Source organism: Lepisma saccharinum, chromosome 1 (genome assembly GCF_977018435.1).
Source record: "Lepisma saccharinum chromosome 1, izLepSacc3.1, whole genome shotgun sequence".
Taxonomy (NCBI): domain Eukaryota; kingdom Metazoa; phylum Arthropoda; class Insecta; order Zygentoma; family Lepismatidae; genus Lepisma; species Lepisma saccharinum.
This window is the reverse complement of record NC_139229.1, coordinates 18,089,725-18,114,244: the sequence shown is the minus strand read 5'-3', so window position 1 is coordinate 18,114,244 and position 24,520 is coordinate 18,089,725. Positions and strand designations below refer to the sequence as shown.

The following is a 24,520-nucleotide window of genomic DNA, read 5'->3' as shown; positions in this document are numbered from 1 at the left end:
AATTGCACGCTTTGAAAAGAAACATATCTCGAATGCTGAAACGACTAGAAACGGAAACGGCGAACGTGGAACAGATTCGAGACGAAATTAGTTCGCTGGTGTCGACGCTGCCCACTTCCCAGAGCGTCGCCGACCTTCACACGCAGTTTACAGAGATGCGAAGGATCGTGAACGATCTTACCGAGAAGAGCTCGAAATTGAATCAAGTCGAGAACCTTCAGAACATCGTCGTCAACATCAGAGATCAAGTCGGAGTGCTGGAATCCACGCAGGAATCGACGCTGGCCTCTTTCGGTGCCAAGTTGCAAGAACTCAACGAAAACTACAAGCAGTTGAACGTGGAAGTGAAAATCAAACCGTCGTTTTCTGCCGTAACGGATGCCATAATCGAGCATTTGCTGCCCATCGAAAATAAACTCGGACAAGTTCACAGTAATCTGCTCGGCGTCGACACTAAATTCGCCAAATTGTTCACCTTGCAAGCCATCGAAATCAACAGCATTCCCAATCAACAAAGAATCTCCACGTTTGTCGAAGGTAACAAACTGTACATGTTGCATCCTTATCATCCGTACTACAAGTTTCTCCTCGATGGCACGATTCAGATAAACGAATTTTCGTACTGGTCTCACGGTAGAAAAGCTAGCGTTCCCACCATGACTTTGATATCGAATCGTGGTGTCCAGAAAGCAGGAAACATTCCTCTGGCACGTTGGAACGAAACGCGCAACATATATGAAATACACGAAGACGAAGATCTCACCGTTTTCGACGTGAGTGCCGGCGATAAGCTGATCATTCAAAACACGAGCGAAGTACCACCCTCTTTGAATCCCATCACGCTTGTGCTGCTCTTGAAACGTAATCTCTAAGAAAAAATGTCTAGGCAAGCCATCGTCGAAGAATTGCATAAACCTGCACGCCGCAACTACGAACGTTTGGCTGTGGTAACCAAGGGCATCGACGACCTCTGGCAAAGCGACCTCGTGGAGATGAGTAGCGGCAATTTGAAAAACGTACATAAATTGAACAAGGGCAACAAGTACCTCCTCACCGTCATAGACACATTTTCGAAATTCGCATGGGCTCTACCTTTGAAGGCGAAAACGGGAACATGCGTCACGGAAGCATTCAAATTAATTTTTCGCGAAAGCGGTGGCAGACGACCACGGTTTCTGCAAACGGACAACGGTAAAGAATTTTACAACGCCGTATTCCAAAAATTTATTCAAAAACACAAGATTCGACATTATTCGAGCTTCAGTCACATCAAAGCCAGCATCGTGGAAAGATTCAATCGAACCTTGAAAACACACATGTGGAAACGATTCACGCTTCGGGGAAATTACAAATGGGTCGACATCCTGCCGGAACTCGTCGACACCTATAATGATACGGTACACAGAACGATAGGCATGAAGCCAGCCGACGTTACCAAGTCCGACGAGCAGCGTTTAATTTCTACAGTTTACTGTCCAAAGTACACACCCACGACAAAAAAAGCTAAATACAAAATTGGAGACCAGGTGAGGATCAGCAAATTCAAACGCACCTTCGAGAAGGGATTCACAAAAAATTGGAGCACGGAACTCTTTACGGTGGTTCGAGTTCTACCCGGAAACCGACACACGTATATAATAAAAGATAGTAGCGGCGAGATTTTGAAAGGAAGATTTTACGAAGAGGAACTCTCTAAAACGAAACACCCCGACACGTACCTCATCGAGAAAGTATTGCGTAGGAAAGGTGACAAACTGTTTGTCAAATGGCTGGGACTTCCGGAAAAGAGTTGGATCGACGCGAACGAAGTGATCTTGTGAGTACGTGGAACGTGGTGAAGCGTCTACCGGATCTGGAAAGTCAAACGAGAAAAAAAAAGAACGGCGAGTTGCTTCCCGACAGCATCCGCTGTCTGATCGTAGGTCCTTCGGGATGTGGGAAAACGACACTGCTCGTGGACAATTTTCTCCTCGCACCGAATTGGTTAGATTGGAAGAACAGGCACCTGTACGTGTTCTCGAAGAGTTTGGAGCAATCCAAATACCAGCAACTGATGAAACTGTACGATGGTCTGGACATTGCAACGTTCGCCTCGGAAATAAAACCACTCGACGATTGTCGTGAAAATTCAGTCGTTGTGTTCGACGAGGCCATCCTGGAAAATCAAAATGAAATTCGCAACTTTTTCACGCAAGGTCGTCACAAAGAAATGGATTGCTTTTACCTAGCTCAAACGTTTTCCAAAATTCCAAAACAGTTAGTGCGCGACAACGCTAATTTCATATGTTTGTTTCGTCAAGATCACACCAACCTCAAGCACGCGTACGATGACTACGTAGGCGGAGACATGAACTACAATCAATTTTCGGAACGCTGCTGCTCTACTTGCTGGAACGGTGACGATTTCGGATTCGCTACGATCGACATGACGAGGAAACCCAACGACGGAAAATACAGAAACAAAATCAACGACTTTCTAAACGTTGCAACGTTGTGAGAAACGACGTGTATAAATAACGTCATGACGAAACGAAAAATCGAAGACGAAAATCTCAAGCTTCGCGATTACCTCGCGAAACGCTTCAAAGGTTGGAAATCCGAGAATCGCGGATTCTACGAAGAGAAGAAACGTCAGGATCAACCTGTGATCGATGCCATCAGCAGTCTAGGTAAAGAAATTAAAAGTGTCACGGAACAAAATAAAAATTTGATCAACGAACTCGTACCGCTCGCAGCTAAAAGTTACGCCGTACCCACACCCATTTCGAGCATTCCTTCGACGCCGTTCGAACTGAAGGATGCACCGGCACGACGTCGTGCCATAGGCAGCACGTCTTCGGATAAAATCGAGTTGGGACCTTTGGCACGAGACTACCTGAGCACGGGGAAATTCGACAAGGATGAAGTGTTCGGATTTTATCCTAGCATGGAAACCAGCGAAGGCGGCGGTGTGGTGTGGAAGATTGGGAAATCGAAGGTGACCTTCGAAGGCAACGATATTAAAGTCAATTTAGGCGACAAGGATAGTTGGAACAGGTATCCGGGTACGGTGGGACTGTGGGAACTCGTCGCCAAAAAGCAGCCGAAAGATTACACCGACGAAGATTACCAAAGTTACAAGGAAATTCTGATCATGACGGATGCCTTGTACCAGAACAACGACGCCTCGCAGAATAGGGTGAAATCGAGCAGCGGCGAGAAGTACAGGAATCTCATCAAACCGATTTGGAACCAGGTCAAAACAGGCAGCGGCGTCAAACGCTACAACACGTTACCCAAAGAATTCGTTTGGGTGGACGACGTTAGGAAACTCGTGGACCGATTGTTGGTGATAGCCGGCGAAGAGAATGCAGGCAATCGTAATTTCTACAACGAGAAGGTTGGCATCGTGGACATGATCAGCACGAAACTTTCCAACTTCATCGTGAACGACGACAAGGGCATAGGTTACCTGATCAAAATCATCAACACGCTGCCTCCGAAATTCTGGAACGTGGCCGAAGGAAAAGGACTCGTGAACGACATCATCAACAAGTTACCTTTCGAGATGCATCTACCTGGCTACCAGTACTGCGGACCGGGTACCAAACTCGAGAAAAGATTGGAGAGAGGAGACAAGGGTGTGAATCCGTTGGACGCCGCATGCAAAGATCACGACATCGCCTACAACACCACGCAGACGGATCTGGACGCACGTCACGAAGCAGACAAAAAATTGGAACATGCAGCTTTCGAAAGGTTCGTGAGCAGAGACGCATCGCTGGGTGAACGGGTCGCCGCACTGGGTACCACCATCGCCATGAACACGAAACAAAAATTGGGGTGGGGTATATAAATAACATACCGTAAAAAAACTACACAAGAAAAAATCTCAGAATATATATATAAATAACATACCGTGAAAATAACACATAGAGCATCAACATGAAGCCCAAGGGTGTCGTGTACCAGATACCATACTCCAATCTTAAAAATCTAGGTGCCCTCGATGGGTTACTCACCAAGAAACAACGCGAGAAGAAACGTTCTTGCTTGTCGAAAGGACACGGAATGAAATTGCTGCTCAGCACACCTCAATTGAAAAGATTGCAGCGTTCGCGGAAACAGCAAAAGATCGGAGGTTTCATATTCAGCATCCCGGCCATCCTAGCAGCATTGGGGGCCGTTGGAAGTTTGGCCGGCGGAAGTGCCGCCATCGCGAAAACCGTCATCGACTCGAAGAAGAACAAGGCCGAGTTGGAAGAACAGAAACGTCACAACCTGGCCATGGAGAAGAAAGGAGGAAAGGGCGTGATGAGAAAGTTTAAAAAAAAGAAACAGAAGCACTCACCAACCGAGACATTGAATCTCTGATCGAACCGTTACAAATCAAACACTTCAGAGGAGTTTTCATGTCCGACTCGTTACCTTCAAGCGTTAAAAGAAGAGAATGCGGAGTAGTCAACTTGGACGGTCAAGAAAATCCAGGCACGCATTGGATATGTTACCACAAAAACGACAATGATAAAGCATTCGTTTTCGATTCTTTCGGAGGTGTTCCACCTACAAATTTAATTCATTATCTGAAAACGAACAAAACCTCTATATACTACAACGACGAACGCATTCAAAATTTCGGAGACGTGAACTGCGGTCATCTCTGCCTCTCCGTGCTCGCGTTTCTCTCTAAAATAAATAACCCTACGATCGAGGATTTCCAGAAAGCATTGTGGAACCTCAAACAGCATCACTAGGATGGGCGTGTTCCATCTCACGAGCGAATCTTCAATCTTGAAACTCACGCTGCACGACGACATCGTCTATCCTAAATCCGTGGCTCTGCGTGCATTCTACAGCATGTACCTCATACCTAATGTTACGCAGCACAACAACAAAATTAGCGTCGGAAGCGAACACATCGTCGTCACGCCAGGACAATACAATCTTTCCACTTTGCAAGCTCAATTACCCAAAGGCACATACCTTTCTCAAAATTCGGTCACGCACAGAGTGGAAATCCTATCCGCGACGGAGACCGTGGACCTGGGCACCATGGGAGAACTTTTAGGTTTCGAGAACGACACCAAACTCGAAGCTGGCATCAAGCACGTAGCAACCAACATTCCTAAATTCTTGGCCATAGAGACTCTGAACGTACACTGTAACGTGGCGGAAGGTATGATCACGAAATCTTCGGACGGATTGTTAGGAAGTCACAAGCAGACGGGAATCATAGCCACTTTCAAACCAAGTTCCGAGTTCATGGAACCGATCATCTACACGCCCTCTTCGCCGATCTATTTTCCAGTATGTCGCAACCGCATAGACGACATAGAGTTGGTGGTGACGAACGAGAAAGGAGAGGTGGTAGATTTCGCAGGTGCCACTACGACGGCCATCGTGGAGATCAATGTATAATAAATAACCATACATGTAAAATGGAGCAAATCGAAAGTTACGAATTGCAATCTTTCCCTCCCAACCGTCGCACGTTCGCCAATCTGAACGAAGCGAACAGGGAGATCGAATACGACGTGGACGTAGGCGACGGGTTCGTTCATCCTCACAGAGCGGACCTCTACCTTCAATTCGACGTGGTGAACAAGGAAAGCGGAGACGCGTTTCCCGCAGCAGCAAACTTGATACTCGTGGACAACTTCGTGCCTCACCTGTTCTCGCAGGTGGAGGTGAGGAAACACAACACCGTCATCGACAGAATAGATTATCCAGGCATCACGTCGACGGCAGTGGGAACGTTGAAATTATCCAAAACGGACGCAGCATACTACCAGGCCGGGGGATTCGAAGCCGGGACCAAAATATCGACGAAAAGTCACACGGTGCTCTTTCCCATGCGTCTGCTGCCTGGTTTCTTCTCGGACTACAAGGAGATCATGTGGAAGGGAGGACTGAGGATCACGTTTCGAAGAGCGGCCAACGACAACGACGCACTGATGCGATACGCTACTTTGGGTCCGGACGGCACCACGCCGATAGCCAACACTTTACCCGAAGCGGCGAAATGCGTCATCCGGAGCATGGAATTGAGAATGCCGGTGGTGGAATACGAAACGAACTACGCCCTCAAGTACAAAGCGGAGATCTTGAAAAGTCCGCAGGTGCCGATTCACTTTCACGGTTACCAGTGCGTGCAGAAGATGGCGTCGGGAAGTCACATGGAATTCGTCGTGACGACGCAGTTCAACAACATACAGTTCGACATGCCAGATTTCGTCGTAGTGCTTTTTCAGACCGGGAGGGACAAGAATCAGGAAAAAGATTCCAGCAAGTTCGACGACTGCAAGATCAAGAACGTTTATCTGAAGAACGGTAGGAACGAAGTGTTCCCGCGCGAGAATTACAACCTCGACATGACCAAAGACGATTACCTCAAACTTTACGAAGCTTACACGGCTTACAAACGCGTGACCGAGGGAAGCGTGGACGTGTACTACGCGCCCAGCGAATTCAAAGCACGGAGACCCATGACCGTCATCAACACATCTAAGAGGAAGCAAGTGGTGGTCAACGATCGTACCAACATCAAGATTGTATGCGAGTTCCACGATGCCTTGCCTGCAGATACTCTGTGCAGTGTCATTCTTATTGCAGAGAAAACATTTGTGTATGACGTCAAGAATGAAAGAGTGACTGAACAGTTTTAAATAAATAAGAAAAAAATAGCACACAATAAGAAATGTGGAATTTTATATATATAAGTACAAATTGCAATTAGCAGTTTCCAGAAGTTTAATTTTGCTGTGCCATGCATGCATGTAATCGAGGAAGTGGAAGTAAATTAAAATTGTTTTTTTTCGCATTGCCTATTACTTTTTGTTACACTCTGGGCAGGTCTTACTAGTTTGGAGGCGATAGTGGCCCCACGGAAGTGTATGGACCCCACATTCAAGAATACACCTCTTGTCGTCGTGTGCATCCAGAGCAACTTTCCTGACAATATTAGTTGTAAGCACATGATCGACGCTTTGGATACGATGCTCTTTTTGTAGAATGGGCGATTTTGTTCTGAGGCACTCGAGGTAATCCTCAAACTTGAGGTGCTCCCGAACCACTTGCCTGCTTACACCCTTTGCCTTTTTTGTTACAGAACCCTCAGCCCGGATCGCATAGGCTTTGGCACGAAGTCCAGCAAACTCCACAATCACATCCCCGTCTTTCTCGTCCTTGAGTTTGCCGGGTATTTTTTTGTTCCGGGGCAGAATTCCATACCGGTTTAGCTGGGGATAGCCCGATGTGTCGAAGAGCTTGACAAGAGCTGGAACTTTGGCTATATCACCATACGCATCGGCCGTGCGAACATGGTACACCAAGCTGTCTGTGTCTGTGTAGAGGAGCGAGATATTGTGGTTGTAGTGTGCACGTAGTATGCCGTAATATGTCTCGAACATGCACAACTTGCTCAGATCCAAAACTGCAGCTCCCACATAGATGGGCTTGTTGAGTAGCACCTTGCCCCGGTTCATGTGAATCAGAGACATCTGTTCGTTGTAAATTGTTCGAGACCTGAACAGCGGGCTTGCAACAAGTCGACGACACTGTGTTTTCTTCGTCACCAACCTCACATCAACGCGATTTCGCACATTCTCCATGGTCTTCCCAAATACCGCATTGTTCATTAATTTGAAAAAATCGCGATCAAGTTCCGAAGTGGCAGCAGTGCGATGGTTGGTGTTCAGTTCGATGTACGGCTTCAACCATGGAGACTGCCTGAACAAGAGCACGTGGTAAACTGCTTTGACCGAGACCCCTTGCTGCATTAACCACTGGAGGTTCCGGTAGTGTAGCACATAACGCTTTTTGGGCTCCAAGTCCATGACGAGCTTCGGTTGATCCGAGCCAGGTGGGCACTTCAATTCCGGAGCAGGCGAGAGGTCACAGAATGTATCCTGCAGCTTCTCGGGGAAGTCAAGGTCCACCTCGGCAAAAAACCCAAACTCGTCGCACTCTTTTTCGATGTCGTGGTATAAAGGATCAACCCACTTAAACTGTCCTGTTGGGAGTGGCTGCATCATGGAGTGCCCGTAAAGATTATTCACGTCAGTGTACATGATGTAGCTTGATGGTTGGGAGGGGTCGTAACCAGTGGCCATGTGGTGATTGTTGGCGTGTGCGAAGCGTTGCGACACTTGGACCATGCCGCCCCGGATAGCTCTCTCGATGAAAAGCATGATATCATTATCGGAGATAAGTGAAAGTTTAACTTTAGTCAGCAGGAGCATGGCCGACCATGCCAGTCCAGGAAGGCTGTAAAAATATACAGGGTCCAGGTTGTAAATGTTTATCGCAGTCGCCCGAAACGCCTGGAACACATCGGCAAGAAGCGTCACATCAAGCTTCAGGTATGCATCGTGGTAATCACCGAAAGTTCGGCAACCCAACTCGACCCACATAGACTGAGCATGCTTGTACTCCTCGTCGGTAATACCTGAACCTCTCAGCTGGCTGTAGAACTTATCCTGGGGAGGCAGCAACTCTTCTTCGAACTTGGAAGGGTCTGTGACGTATTCGTAGGGGTAGACCCCTTTACACCTGATGAGTGCGACATCTAAGTTCGGGAAACTTGATGTAGTAATGGCTAGTTGGTCGTCTCTGAGCTTCCCAGCAAGAGCATCGAGGCTTGCCTGGAGGAACCTCAGAGAGTCGAGGAACCGAAGCTCGATGCTGTTGCTTGAGTTGGGGATCGGCACCCACTTGCTGATGCTAATATAACGCTCCTCGTTCTGTGCCAGGACATTGATTCTCGCATTGTCGTACCCTAGATGTGTAACCAAGTGATGGAAATCATATCCCGAGCCATTGTGAAAAAAGACCGGTATGAAGCGCGGGTCCCTGGCTCTCAAGTTACATCTGTTGCACCACGGGCCAATGTAGCTTCCGCTCCCATAATGGTCATGGTGGTGGACCTTTTTGTTATCGTCAGTGAAGACCGAGTTGCAAACAGGACAATTTAGAGCCATTTCGTGCTGATGCTTGTCTTCCGGAGACAGAGGCAGCATGGGCTTGGGGGCCAACAGCACCTTCCCTATCTTGATGGCTTCCTGTTGCATTCTCTCCAGGAAGTGTTTGACCGGGTCGGGACCGCGATACACATAGGGCTCGGAGGCAATATGTTGGTCTCGCCACACCACAACATAGGAGTAACTCGAGGCCTCGTGGATTTGGAAAGGAATGGTAGAGGATGTTTCGGGGTTGGGCTCGCAGTTAGACAGAGGTTGAAGAAAGGCCTCGAAGTCTGCTACAATATAGGCAGGATGCTTCACCATAGCACTGTGCATGCGAAAGCACTCTACTGTACCAGGTTCGGGCAGGATAGTTCGTGCAGGCTCGTTGGTACCACAGTAGAACATGTGGCGAGCTAGCTTCTCAGCAGCAATGTTGGGACCTCGAGAGTGTTTGAATTTATAATGGTTTTGGTTGTCGAAAGTGGACAGGCACCTGCGACACACCACGATGTGACCATTATGTCTATTTTTCTGATTTGAAACAAGTCTGGAAAGAGAGCGAATAAGGGTGTAATGGTGATGGGTTTCGTCCTTGATGAGCAGGAGGTTGATTTCTCGTACCTCGTTGTTGTTGCCCACGTTGCTCACCCGGATGGGGTGGACCTCATTTTTGTTCTCGGTGAGACCGTAAACATTGATGGCTAATTGTAGGCCCAACAAGTCACGAGCACGAACCTCAAACTTGCGAATATGCAAGACTTCTACAGGGTAGGCAATCCCGGCCATTGCATTCTCCAGTTCCGACTCATACAGCTTGTAGTGGTTAACACGGCATGGACTGTTTTCCCTAGGTATAGGGTGTAATGCTGCCAGCACCGACCAGAGGAAGCATTTGGTGTCTTTGTTCTGAATATTGAGAACAGCTTTCCTTGCTTCAACCTCGGGCGGCAGGGCAATATAGCTAGACCCTGCCAGTGGCAGGGACTTGCTAAGTTTCAGACAAAGTTCGTGGGGGTCGCCACACAGCGAACCGCCCGAGCCTTTAGCCCGATGCTCCTCATGCTTTGCCACAAACTCCTCGACAAACTTGTCGTAGATGCTGTCGAGGTCAGTGACATCTGCCTGATGCAGTGTTTTTGCTTTTGTGGCATGGAAGAATTTATATATTTCATCAGACGGTTTCTTATACTTGCAGCATAGCACAGCATAGAATTTAGTGGAGTATGTAGCCAATGCATCGTTGAGGATGGATATTATCTTAGCTCGCTCGCTCTCCAGAAAACTACGCACATCGCAGAAGCTGTCTGATGTTATGTTAAAGTCTTCTAATAAATGCTCAAACGCAATTCGGTCTGCTTTCTTCGCCAGCTTGACGCGTTTGGCAGGTGGCGATGTATCGAGGGAGGTTACTTCTACCTTTCGCTTGGAAGGTTGCGGTAGAGATGTTCCAGTGCTCTTGCAAGTAAGCTGGTGTCGCTTGAAGTTATCAATAGAAAAATTGTTTCCACACTTAGAGCACAGTTTGGTCGCACATATTCGCTTTCCCGGCACACAAGTACGACAGTGTCTTTGAAAATGTTTACTTGACATAGTAATTTGGCACGTAGGGCAATTTTTTTCAGAACGCATAATGCAGAGATTTTTTGGGGGTATGTTATTTAATACCTAATGCTGTGCAATGCAAAATATAATTGTTTATTTTTTTTTAACTATTTTCTATGACCTTACTTGGTTTTTTTTTCGCCAAATTATATGCTTCTAGTCTCCTATACAATACAATATACGTACAATATTGTCAACAGTATCATATTTGAGCAGGTCGCTTGTCACCTAAACACTACAGCTCACAGGTTGGGAAAATCTGACATGAAAGCAGATAATACGCTTATGCCTTATTTATATATAATTTTCACGGGGCGTTCAATATTGTCAACAGTATTATATTTGAGCAGGTCGCTTGTCACCTAAACACTACAGCTCACAGGTTGGGAAAATCTGACATGAAAGCAGATAATACGCTTATGCCTTATTTATATATAATTTTCACGGGGCGTTCAATATTGTCAACAGTATTATATTTGAGCAGGTCGCTTGTCACCTAAACACTACAGCTCACAGGTTGGGAAAATCTGACATGAAAGCAGATAATACGCTTAAGTTTTATTTATATGTAATTTTCACGGGGCGTTCAATATTGTCAACAGTATTATATTTGAGCGGGTCGCTTGTCACCTAAACACTACAGCTCACAGGTTGGTAAAATCTGACATGAAAACAGATAATACGCTTATGCCTTATTTATATATAATTTTCACGGGCGTACAATATTGTTAAGAGCGTCAGTTTCCGTAGAGCTCTCTTTTTCCATCTTCCCTCTATACAGTGAAGCTGTAGAAGACACAATTAGCTAACCTAGCATACAACATACTTTCCTAATTAATATGGATATTGTCACACATTCCTCTTATTTTATACTGTTGTAAATGGAAAAGATTATGTACGGTAAATGTTTTGTACATTATAGGGAAAAAATGCAAAATATCCCCCAACTTTAATTCGATCCACCTCTGAATCGAATTTTTTACATATTTTCACGCCGCCATATGTTGTTCTATTTTGCTTCTTTTACTTGCCTTGCTTAATTAACTCTCGCTAATTAGCATTTTGTACACGCAAACATTCACATGTGCTTTTTATTATTTTGTGTTCGGTAAGTACAAGTATATTCTTACATAAATTATTGTTTAATTTAATAAATTGTAAACTCGGAGCCTGCTATACTAACATTCCTTCTGTCTATTGAAAGCAAATGTTGCATACATGCGGAAATAACACAGAAAAAAAAGCTGTAGGTGGGCTGTCGGTTGTTTAACTCTTCCATCTCTCTCTCTCTCCTCTCTCTTTTTTGTAAAAAGTTATGGCAAAAATACCAGTAGGTTAGCAACCTTGCTTTATGCACTGTAAGGCAAGCCTCAAGCAAGGTTGCCAGCTCCTTGCTTTAGGCTAGGTTAGACCTGGTTAGGTTAGGTTAGGTTAGGTTAGGTTAGGTTAGAGTAGGTTAGAGTAGGTTAGGTTAGGTTAGGTTAGGTTTGAGTAGGTTAGGTTAGGTTAGGTTAGGTTAGGTTAGGTTAGCCAGTGAAAGATCATATAGTAGAATTTTTGTAGAGTGGGTTGGCAACACCGACGAGCATCAAATAATGATTTCAAGCCTCAAATAATAATTTCGAGCCTCAAAAAAGGAACATCCAATAAAATTGCCAAATATAAAAAGGGGGCAATAAACCCCCCCCTCATAAAAAGCTACAGTACCCCCACAGTGTCGCCAACACTAGGCCCCCAACAGTATTGCCAGACATAAAAAAATACATAGGCCCCTCAGGTCCTTTTATGAAAATTTACAGTGAAAAAGCTTTCATTTTTCATGATGTCAAGAGCATCTACCTCTAGCGCAGGTTGCTTGTTGCTGACTTACAGACTGATAAGAGCTTATGCAAGAGCACCCTGCTTGGCGAGCTGTAGAAGCCACAATTACCTAACCTATTTTTTTAAAAATATATTTGTAAAATCCATCTAATGTCTGAATTTAAAAAAAATATATATTATATTTGTTAACTGTTTAAGGAAAATTTTTGCAAAATACCCCGACAACGTTTCAGCTACTAGGACCTCATTACCATGAGCCTAATCCTAGTAAGCCACATACACACCTGTTCTTCGTATCGCATATACTAGTAAGTCAGATGACATCATGGGAGAATCACATTTCCCCCAATGATCCCACCACAACAAACGTCGCACATGCTAGAAGAAACAGGATCAGGATATTTTATGCTAAATTTACGGCTGCCTGTATGCAGTTATAGGCAAATCATTAAAAGAGCGCTCTAATATACAATGATTTCTCCTACCATGTACCCTAACATACAATTTAACATAACAAGTAAAATTTCGATTCGTCTATATATACCCAACAAAACTCAGAAACTGCCATACGCGAGAGCTAATATTTTGCAACAACTGTAATTACCCAACACTAGCAACAAGAACAAAAAAAAATATATCAATTATTTGTATAATATTAATTAGTAACTTTAGATAATATTAATTATTAGTTTTCAGTTGTAATTAATTTTAAAAAACAATTAATAACATGTTAGGTGATGATAACCAAGTGCAAAAAGCATTGCATTTTTTTTTACACACAAACAAAACACCACATAGTTCACAAAACCTCTAACAGATGGCAGATAGTTACATGGTTCTAGTTAGGATGATTTTTGGGTTGTTGGATTGGGGTTGAAGAAGACTATTTGTTGTAGTGACCACAGTATTGTTTTTTTTTTTTGTGTGTGTGTGTTTTCTGTTCTCTTACGAGAATTAATATAGGTTGTCATAGAACCCTCCAATTCATGACTTAGGAAAAATCTGTTTGGTGATTCATCACGTACACCTATATGTGAGAAAAAGTATGAATAGTGGTAGTGTTGCCAGATGTAAACAGAGGGCAATAGACCCCCCTCATAAAAGGCTACAGTAAAAACCCACAGTGTCGCCAACACTAGGCCCCCAACAGTGTTGCCAGACATAAAAAATACATGGACCCCTCAGGTCCTTTGATAAAAATTTACAGTGAAAAACCCAGTAGGTTAACAACACTGTCAAAAAATCTACGGTAGTGTTGCCAGATGTAAACAGAGGGCAATAAACCCCCCCCTCATAAAAAACTACAGTGCCCCCCACAGGTCGCCAACTCTGTGCCCCTCAAAATATACATCATAAAAGGCTACGATGAGCCCCACATGATGATTCGAGCCTCAGTGAAAAAACCCAGTAGGTTAACAACACTGTCAAACTACGGCAGTGTTACCAGATGTAAACAGAGAGCAATAAACCCCCCTCATAAAAGGCTACAGTAAAAACCCACAGTGTCGCCAACTCTGTGCCCCTCAAAATATACATCATAAAAGGCTACGACGAGCCCCAAATGAAAATTCAGTACCGGGCCACTTGTACTACAACATTTTCAAAGACACTGTCGTACTTGTGTGCCGGGAAAGTGAATATGTGCAACCAAACTGTGCTCTGCCCCACCGAGCCCCAAATGATGATTCAGAACTCTCTATTTGCCCCTACTGATTTGTTTGTCTTGAAAGGCGGTACGTGAATTGATGGAAACAGTTATATTTGTGGAGTGATTTGCAGTCACGAAATGACATTAATTTGGAAAGAAAAGTAAAATAAAATTAATAAATAAATAGCATGCGTAACACAAAAGAAACTACGTCAGGTGCTTACTAGAGTTTACTTTTCTATGTTATTAGAATATAAATAAAAATAATATCCTGAGAGATATTTCATACCGAAGGGACAAACCACAAGTGTCGCTTGGAAGCGAGCAATTGGTCTCAAGGAGATTTCAGATCAAAGCGACACGCGACAAACGATACGGGGATTTCACACCAAAGCGACTCGGATCCTTCTTGCAGAGGCAACTTTCATACCGAAGTGACACGCGACACATGTCACTTGGAAACGAGCCAATCAAGAGCAACATTTCACATCCTAGTGGCATGATGGGCAGCACAGGCTACCGTACGGTTAGTGAAATCCTCTAGCGATAAGTGTCGCCTGCCGCCTTGGTGTGCAATCTCCCTAAAGCAAAACACGCATTGCATCGCGCATGCTAGGAAAAAAAACCCACGGCAACACGTTGCAAGCTATTTAGGAAAAGGGCCCAGTATGAGCGACACGCAAGCGACACATGTGGCTTTTCGTGTCGCCTAGATCTGTTGTAACATGCGGTTTATCGTGTCGCCTAGATCTGCTATTCGCACAATTAGCAGCAAACGCTTGCTAATAGACTGAAGGCACCACGTCGCTTGTCACTTAGTTGGGAACTCCCCTTGTAGCGCGTCGCTTCGGTCTGAGCAACCAACTTTAAGGAGCTTTCAGACCGAAGTAACAAGTAGCACGCGAATACGGCATATGAACGTGTCGTTTGCTGTTTGGACCATCATGAGCAATGAATGCTATATTACAGTCTGGAAGTGTCTGCGTTACTAGTCCCATTAGTGTGAACATCCCGTGTCACTTGTCCCATTGGTCTGAAAGTATCCTTACACTCATGTCGATGGCACTAAGGAAGTTTTGTGGGTTTCCCCTTGTCGTTTCATGCAATCATTATCATCATCGCCGCGATTAGTTTAAAGCGGAAGAAAAGAGACCAAAAATACAAATGCTTCAGTGTGTATATCTTTAAAAGAAATGATGATGATAATAATGAACCTAATTCATACACAAAAATTTAGTTACCAAGAGCATTCAACGCGTATTTTTTCTCCCGTATTATTAATGAAAGTATAACGATAACAGGACGTGGTCGACTGTCTAGAATGTTCGTTAATATCTTCGCGACCACTGTACCAAATATCATAGCAATTATCACATTCATAGAAATGCTTCATGTAAAAGAATCAGACGTTGCAGCGAAAACTCCATTTACTTCCATTATAAGCAGACGAATGCTATGCAGCTGTACCGACACCAGCGCCTCTAGCGGTATCATATTCGAGTGGAACCAACCAGAGCGCCCAGAACAGTGCCGTTTTCCACACTACGTTATTCAAGGCGCTGTAGCAGAGCTGCGGCGTGCAATTACGTGTAAAATAAGGTTTCTACGTGACGCTTAAAATACGTATAAATGTAATGTACGTAAAAAACTAGAATCAAACCTAAAAATTAAAACAAAATGTGGTTTTGCGATGGTTATTGTTATATATTGTTGTGCTGCTGATGTACTGCCGATGGCTGGTACAGGCCCCGCCCACTTGCTTCCTCCCTCCCCTTCTTTTCCCCGCTACTCCTGCATTATTAAGTCATCCCTCCGCCTTGGAACTCCTCTATCATCATGAACGCTCGTGTCATTTCTTTCGTTACATTAAAACATATTTGTTCTTATCTTCTTCCCTCTCTTTTAACATCTTTACCCATCTTTCCTCTACAATCCCTTTCTTCATCGTCTTACATTTTTATAAAAGAAGGCTTTAAAAAACTTTCCTTCCGAATTTGTATGTGATCTTATATTGTAATTGTACAAACAAAATATAGGTAGTTGATATTTTTGCACAGATACTAGGCGATACCATTGTTTTTGAGTCGCTAGAGGCGCGGCCAAAACCAATTGTCTTTTTTCCATTTCAAAGTTTCGTTCACCTTTTCCAACTTACCTTTGGTTTTGAAAAAACTGAAAAATAGTTGTGCATTTGTTATGAACCTGTATTCAAGTTTCCGGGAACAGCAAGTGCGTGACACAAAGATATGTACGCAGATAAGACTAGCTGTCAAGTATCATGCAAAACAAGCGTAAGGTGAAATTATCCACATAGGAGTACAGCTGGCAGCCGACGAGAAGAGCGCTGGCAGAAGAGGTGTGACGTACTGCCAGGCGACTCCACTCTTTCGCGTGGGGGAGGTGCTCTTCCGCCAGAACTCTTGTCGTCAGCTTGACAATGACCCGCCAAGAAGAAAACAAGACTTCCTTCTCCCCGACCACCCCCAAATTCTGCAAATGAACCTGACCCTCCCTTTCCCTCTGTGCCCCGTCTCCCTTCATTCAGCGATCTTCTCGTCGGCTGCCGGCTGTACACTGCTTGTGTTCAGTTCTCTTCGAAGTCTACCAGGCTTTGTTCGTACAGATGCAGTCTCGTGTAACAATAACTCCAATGAGGTCCCGAAAGCCAACGATACACCTGCTGGTATTCCTTCCACTTTCTTTGGTGTTTGCGGACATCCCTCTCTTTAGTGACCCCCTTCAGTCAAAAAGGTCATCGCCATGAAAGTGGTGGACTTGTCTCAGGCATACTACATAGCATTTTCCTGGAAATTCAAATACCTGGGCTGATCTCCCTTTTCCTTTCCAACTTTAGGCTTTTGTTTGTCCCGACTGGGTTTCAGCTGGCGTGTTTCGGCACAAGGAACGCGGCAGGGGAATAAATTTCTTTGGACGACAGATGACGGCAGTTAGTTTCTGGAAAGTGTAGTGATGGGTTTGGATTTCCTCCCACGCCAAGCGACAGAACTATGCATTTAATTTTCCTCAGAAATCATTTGCCGAAAGCATATCGAGAGCAAAGTCTCTTCGGAATATCACTGTACTGAAGTCAATCGCCTGATATAGAAGCAAGAGACTGGTAAGTTTTCATTCTCCCCTTACATTTCGTTGACTAATTATTATTCTCTTTGTTAAAGGACAAAAAAGAGAAGAGATTGGTTTCACATTACAGCTTCACTGTTAGTTTTAGACGACGTGTCCGGGGCTGGTAAATCTCCAAGTAGTCTTGTGTTCATGGATGATTTAATGTTAGTTTGGGATGAGTGGTTGAAGAGGCATGAGCTCATTTTCAAGCATTGGAGGGGGGAGGGGGACGATGACACGATCGCTTCGTTCTTAGCTTCTCTTAATATTTCTCTCATATTTGAAACATCCGATTGATTCTCCCTGATGTAAAAAAAAACAAACTGTTAAGTTGAGATGCATCGTTACAACAAAGCATCGTTTGGTGGGTTAATTTATTCATCGTCCCACGTCAGAAATGCATACGTATAAAATGTAATAATAATAATTAAACATACACACACATATAATTTATATATACATATATATTTATATATATATATATATATATATATATAATATAACCTTTATTTTAAATTTGGAATTATACAAGTATCGGTATCGGTGAGAGAATCGGTATCTGTTCAAAGTGGTATCGGCTCAGCCCTAATATATACGTATGAAAATTGAATTTGAAGCTGTTACTAAAACTTTGAAATTAAATCCAAATAAATTGTCGTTAATCGTTATGCTATAAATACAAGTAGAGTGAGATTACTTTCTTAACATCTCTGGAGGTTCTACATTTGCAGCTTGGGAGCGAGTCGTATCTTCTGAAGCAACCAATCCACAAGCAAGCCGATGACGTCATCACGACCCAGCATCTATCGCTATCCATCTTGCTCAGGCTTTCGACTGTTGGTAGGTTCACTAACTGGATTCGCGCTGTCAGCTGGTGTTATGAAAATAACCTGACTCTACCAGTGCAAGACGTATACATCAACAGGATTCTCAATTTTTAAAAATATGTAAAAGAATAGTTATATTTTTAAAAGTCTGTTAGTGAGGGTGAGGTGGCTGTATAAACAATCTTCAGAAAATAGTGATTTTGTGCTGAAATATGAAAGAAAATTAAGTTTAAAACGTAATATAAATAAATTAGTTATTATATTATTAATTTACGAAAGAAAATTATCTTTTACATCTGCGTGAAAAACTGGTTTTCTACGCGAAGAAAATTACTAGTAAAGTACGCGTAACTTACGTAAAAAATAGTAACCAGTAAATTACCTTGACAATCCTGACGCTGAGTGGCCAGGCTTCACCACATGCACTACAGAGTGGGCCAAAAGTGTGGAACCATCCCTGTAAAAACAAAAGGAAGATTTGATTTACTTTACTCTACTTCTCTTTTTGTGCCACTTTTGGCTAATTTGCAAAGATGGGGATGAGTGATGCTATGATGAAATTGATGAATGGACACTCACAAATATCCATGCCCAGGCCAGGATTCGAACCCCGGGCGTCGTAGCGCGATGTGCTAACCACTCCGCCACAGGGGCTGGCACAAAAGGAAGATTCCTGAGTTGTAACAATCCCATTATCACATCGACTTTCAATGTGATTGCTATAACCCAAAAGTGTCCGTGATTTTACAAACTGAGAATACATGGGTTAATAGTCACTGAATGAGAGCATGTCCACGTTCTATACAACAAGCTCCTTCAAAAAAAACGTGGGAATGTTACGCTTGAACACCGTGAATAAAATGGAAATTAACAAGTACACAATGAATATGGGTATTGCCGCTTCTGATCATAGGTCAGAAAGACGACATCACGACTGCTCATCAATTTAGTGCACAAACTATCACGAAACTGGCGCCTCAGAGTCTAAGAGTTGATAATTGAGTGGTGTCGGGAAAAATGCGCCCGGGAAAAGTGCGCTCTCGCAATAAAAGTGGGAAAAATGCGCCCTCCCAAGAGTAACCACAATGAAAAGTGGGAAAAATGCGCCCAGCACACACGACCTTCACCAATATAATATGTTGAAAAAAAACAACCTTTATGCAGCTTACCCTCACACTTAACCCAGGCTTGGGACTGTCAGGAAAGAATTTTTTTAAAAAAGAAGTACAGTGAAAATATTATCTTTTCTGGTGTGTTTAGAAGCTGGAGATGATGTCCCTTGTCATATTTTCTTTATTTTACTTTTGTAATTTTTATTTTATTTGATTAAAGTTCTTATTTACATTTGTATTTCCATTGCTTGTGACCTCCGTTGATGATCTTTTACTCCATTTTTTGGATGTACGCCAGACTTCTCAGGCACTTGGTAAGGTCCTTGGGTGTGCTTGTTTTGTAGGTATGTAAAATTTTGCTAATCTGTTCATCCTTTTCGTTCCTTCCAAACCGATGCTAGCCCTGTCATATTTGTATCCCCTGTATTGCGCTTCCTGCTTCAGCGTCTTCAGAAGGGTGTAGAAGTTGGGATGAAGTCGAACTTTCTCCTGCAGCTTATTGTTCCACCCTTCGACAGATTTGTTCGTGCGGTACTTTGCATCTCCACAGTGCCACACATCAACTGGTAGATTTGGATTTTGCAGCCATTGTTGTACAAAGTAGTCAAGAAACGCTGTCAGTTTCTCTCCTGCTGGCGCCGTACTATGGATTTGGAGCCACCCATCTTCAAAGTCCTCGCGGGGGATCATTGCGATAGAAGCAAACAAATGAACAGAGTTAGATAACCGGGAATTCCAACCCTTCAATGCATTAGTTGGTGAAGGTCATGTATGCTGGGCGCATTTTTCCCACTTTCTAATGTGGTTACTCTTAGAAGGGCGCATTTTCCCCACTTTTATTGCGAGAGCGCATTTTTCCCTGATTCAATTGAGTACCGGTGGAGGGTGAGAGGGCGTTGGCGTGGGAAAGTCTTGTCGAAATAAGTTTTAAAAAGAAAGGGGCCTAAGAGACATCATGGGAAATTTTGAGAACTACAGCGACACCAAGATTCACTTGAATGGCTCGAAATATCATAGCAGTTTTTTTTGAAAACGACTTGACTAGACCTGGTCAAAGGACAGGCGTGACCTTCAGAAAGGGAAACCTTTTTTTTTGAGTCGCTTTTCCACTTCTCTGTGATAATCACGACGACGAAGAAACAAGAGTTGTAAGTGGCTTGAGTATTACGTCCACTTTATGTACAGAAAGGCTAATCGTAACCGGGCCTACAGTTTAAAGTAGTGATCCTATTCTAGGTTATCTAAAAAAACAAAACCACACAACAACAATAACTAGTTTCAATATCAGTTTTTGATTGATCTACGTTCGTATACACGAAGAACATTAAACAAATGAAGCACATACATAACCTCAATAGTCTCCTAGCTACCAGGACAGATGGCCGACCCACTTTCGAACTATGGTCACGCAAGAATGTCTGTTCCATCACCTATTCCCTACAGGTCCATTATTAATCCTCATAATTACATATGAGGATGATGTTCCTGAAAAACTGCGAATCATATAGTGCTCATCTTGATTGATTTTAAGTCCACTTTATGCACAGTAAGGCTAATCGGGACAGGACCTACAGTTTAAAGTGGGATCCGAACATGTAGTAGTAAACCTTCACCTCTAGGAATGTCACAGAGTTAGGTTAGTTAGTTAGCTAAAGTCACATATGTGTGAGTGAAGAATGTTCTGTAGCAAGAAGCCAGTTGATGCAAAAAAGTAAACTGGGTATCCTGACAAATAGCAAGTTACAGATAGAGCAAGGTTATCTAGGCACTAGAAGATGAACAAATGGGCTGACAAATTGGCATTAGATTTTTTAAAAGGACATGATAATAGGCGGTAATATAAAAAGGACATATATTAAGATGCATTAACTTCTACTATTGTGAATAATGAAAAATATAAAATTCAAACACTCATCCAATTGATTGATTTTGTCTATTTTACTACAGTTTTCTGCAACTTTTGGCTAATTGCGTAAATGAGGATGACATGATGAAATTGAAGGCTATTACCAGAATTTCAGATAAAATTGAAGGGACATGAATAATGATCCTATTTCTGCATATATGTTTTTACAGTTATTTAACAGAGGTAACAATTCTAGACAAACGTCCTTGTTTTCCTATGTTACACCTGACTTCCACATCACATATTGCAATAATGGGAAGACATGTAATAATGATGGAAGAGAATTATACACAGAAAATTACTGACATGGAATTCGATACCCATGATCTCAGTTTACACAATGTGTTATGCTAAATCCCTACACCACCTAGGTCATAATATATATGGTTTATATAAAAACTGTTCACTTGTTATTTTCCAAACAAAAATCTATGCAAATGGAACAATCATAGATATTTAGGCAAAAAAGTAAGCTCAACTAGGACTCGAACCTGGAACTTTGGCACACTGACATTTCCCTACCAAGGGAGCTACTGAGCTCCAATTTTGCATTATATTTCGCTTCCACTGTTTTACATACGTGGAAATTCTCTGTCATTGTTAAGGCTCCATGCTGATAGATTCTAATCACAGTTAACGTCACTGACAGAGACATTTCCACTCAGGAAAAAGGTGGAAGAGAAAATCCAGTTTAAACCCTAACTATGTTTGTTAAACAACTACATGTGTTAAATCAAAACGTGCAACAATAATCGATATTGGCTGACTTTCCTAGATTTTTGTACATTTTTTTTAAAAAATACATCAATTTATTTATTAATTTTTTGTAGGTTCATTTATCTCACCTTTCCCATTAGACCTCTGACCCAGTTTGTATTTTCTTACAACTAAGGTATGAAATTGAAATGTTCATGAAAGGGAACACTTTATTTTCATTATTTCTATTGTAGTCTACGGTTATAAAAAACTGTATTTTATGTTTGTAATAGCTGTGGACTACAAGAGAAATAATTCTACAATGCAAGCAATGTGTACATACAAGAGTAACCACATTACGACCAGTTAAACGATGCTCTGTATTACAATAAAGTTAATATTAAAATAATTACATAAACATCAAATACATTGGACACGAGTCTTCTGGAATTTTCTTCCCATTTTAAAATTTAAAAGTTCCCGGTTCAAATCCGGGAACTTTTCTAACGGTGAAAGCGGCCCCGGTGCCCACCCAGCGTCGAATAACATGGGTACCTGGGGGAAACCCTGGGGGGTAAAGGCGGTCAGGGGCGTGATGCTGATCACATCACCCCCACTCACGACCGGATCAAGAAAGTGTGGGGCGTTACCCCCACACCCCCTATACGCCTTCATGGCGTGGTGCTATGCACAGGGGAACACTTTACCTTTTTTTTTTTTTTTTACCTTTTAAAATTTAAACTCGTGGAAATCATAGTAGTCAGCATGTCCAACTGGGGGAAAGAATTGGAATTAAATGTACATATCCCCATTACTATGTCTTAATTTCCCGATTCATGTTAAGCGTTATGACTGGGCTTATTGTATGACTGACTTGAAATTTGGTTGTCAGAACAATCAAATCCATAGGACATGAAAAATAATAATTAAGAAATAAAGTGACACTAAACTACACTACAAGTTTAAAAAAATGATGGCAACATAGAAGCCATGGTACTCTAAGGTCCATCACTGCAATATCACCCATATAGAGGGGAAGTACATATGAATGACATAAAATGTACTATTAAAGAGCATTAACAACTTAGTTCACAATGAAAAAGAAAATGTAGTGAACTTCCTAAAAAACTAAACGAACCGCAATGGTCTGGTGTCATTGGTTGCAAGACGGAATGGCAAGGTTCCATATTTCCATCAACCGGAACGCCCTTTGGATCCACTCTGGACCATTTTGAGCCCTGTTAATAACTAAAGATATGTGACCATGAGAGAAGACCAGCCAAGGGCCAAGCTACAGGTTTTCCATATTTTTTCTGTGTGTATACAGTGGTAATGGCATCCATTACCAATCCCACCCCAAACAAGAAAAACTAGATATGCCTACCACTCCTATCCCAAATAAGCAAATTTGTAAGGAATTTTGAGGGTATATTAAAAATCCCCCCGGAAATGAAAAAGTCCCCCCCCCAAATTTAAATAACCCAACAGAGCATTTGGACAACAGCTAAGAAGTTTGGCAACAATATTAAATTTGACTGTCTTTCATTCACTTTAATTTAATGTAGAACAAACATTTCTGGCATTTTAGTAATAATAAGCACTGATTCAGTTCTCTATAATTAAAAGTATAAAAAATTAAATAATTCAGATACCGTCCGATAACGGCTAATAAAATTTCATTTCATTGAAACTCAACAATGGGCACATGTAGAGAAGCAGGACTAGTGTAATACGAGCTTCTATTGTTATAAGAACTTCTTGCAGCAATTTGAATGGTTAGTCAGTCACCATTTACTGTGGCGACGTACTTGTCTTATCGAAATTTACACTGAATTACAAACCCATTTCAGCTTTTAGCCTAAAGTTAACACTATTTCGTAATTTAACCTTTTTCCTTTGTTTACATATGTGTTAGTGGTGCATAAGGCTGGGGGGGTAAGATTGTTTTAAACACCTGCAACTCCAAGTTACATCGGATCTGTTAACTAACTCAACAGCGACGACTTACGCAAGCATAATTTGTCAATTTCACTATATTTCCATATTAACATCGGTAATGTATTCACAACATTGCAGACATGAATTAGAAACTGAAACAGGAACGCCAGACACTGTCCGAATACAATTTTACGCATGATACAGCATACCTGCTCATTTAACCACTTGCACTTTCTTGCGAGCTTTTAAACTCACTCATATTATCACACACAACGAGTAATCCCACAAAACATTTAGATTTAAGGTCGAATCTCAGATATCCGCCGAAATCTACCATATAACAGACAAAGAGGGGAAATACAATGACACCTGTGAATTCTGGATCTCATCTACCACCATATGTAAGATGTAAACAAAGCCCGTTCAACTTGTGACAGGATTCCGTGAAACTGCGCAGTCTGCAACATTAAGAATGCTTCATTGCATTTCGCAATTTTGCTGTATTATCCTCAAAATTTTCCTCGCTAACATGTATTAATAAGAAAACACCGGACATGATCTCACCACAGGTACATATTCCTGCTTCGCAACTACAAGCTAAGCAGCAAAACAAAGAGCTGATCGTTCATTTTACCTGGAATCCATGTTTTCCTGGCCAACTTGTCCACCACATTCCAGTATCTTCTTTTTCTCCCACCCCTCCTCTGTTTTTACCCATTCCTCGCCCGGAGAACGCCAATCCTTCGATATAAACGGCATTGCGATGTATTACCGAATTTTACACACACAAAGCACTACAACCACATTTACATTACAGCAACTGACGAACTACTAAATGAAACTACCAGAGCGCATGGCTTTGTTGACGGACATGACGTCTTCCAATCAGCTGACAGGACACATGG

At 42.6% G+C, this 24,520-nt stretch overlaps 1 protein-coding gene across 1 annotated transcript in view; it reads right to left on the bottom strand.

Annotated features, from left to right (window-relative positions):
• The window catches only part of LOC145993289 (F-box only protein 32), a 249,841-nt gene extending 225,370 nt beyond the window's left edge, over window positions 1-24,471 (bottom strand). Inside the window, exons 1-2 of the mRNA XM_083129427.1 lie at window positions 24,250-24,471; window positions 18,346-18,420 (exon numbers count right to left, since the gene is read on the bottom strand). Of these exons, the coding sequence (XP_082985553.1) occupies window positions 18,346-18,420; window positions 24,250-24,374 (200 nt within the window). The 5' untranslated portion in view covers window positions 24,375-24,471. The remainder of the gene's footprint in view (window positions 1-18,345; window positions 18,421-24,249) is intronic.
• Window positions 24,472-24,520: the final 49 nt, after the last annotated feature.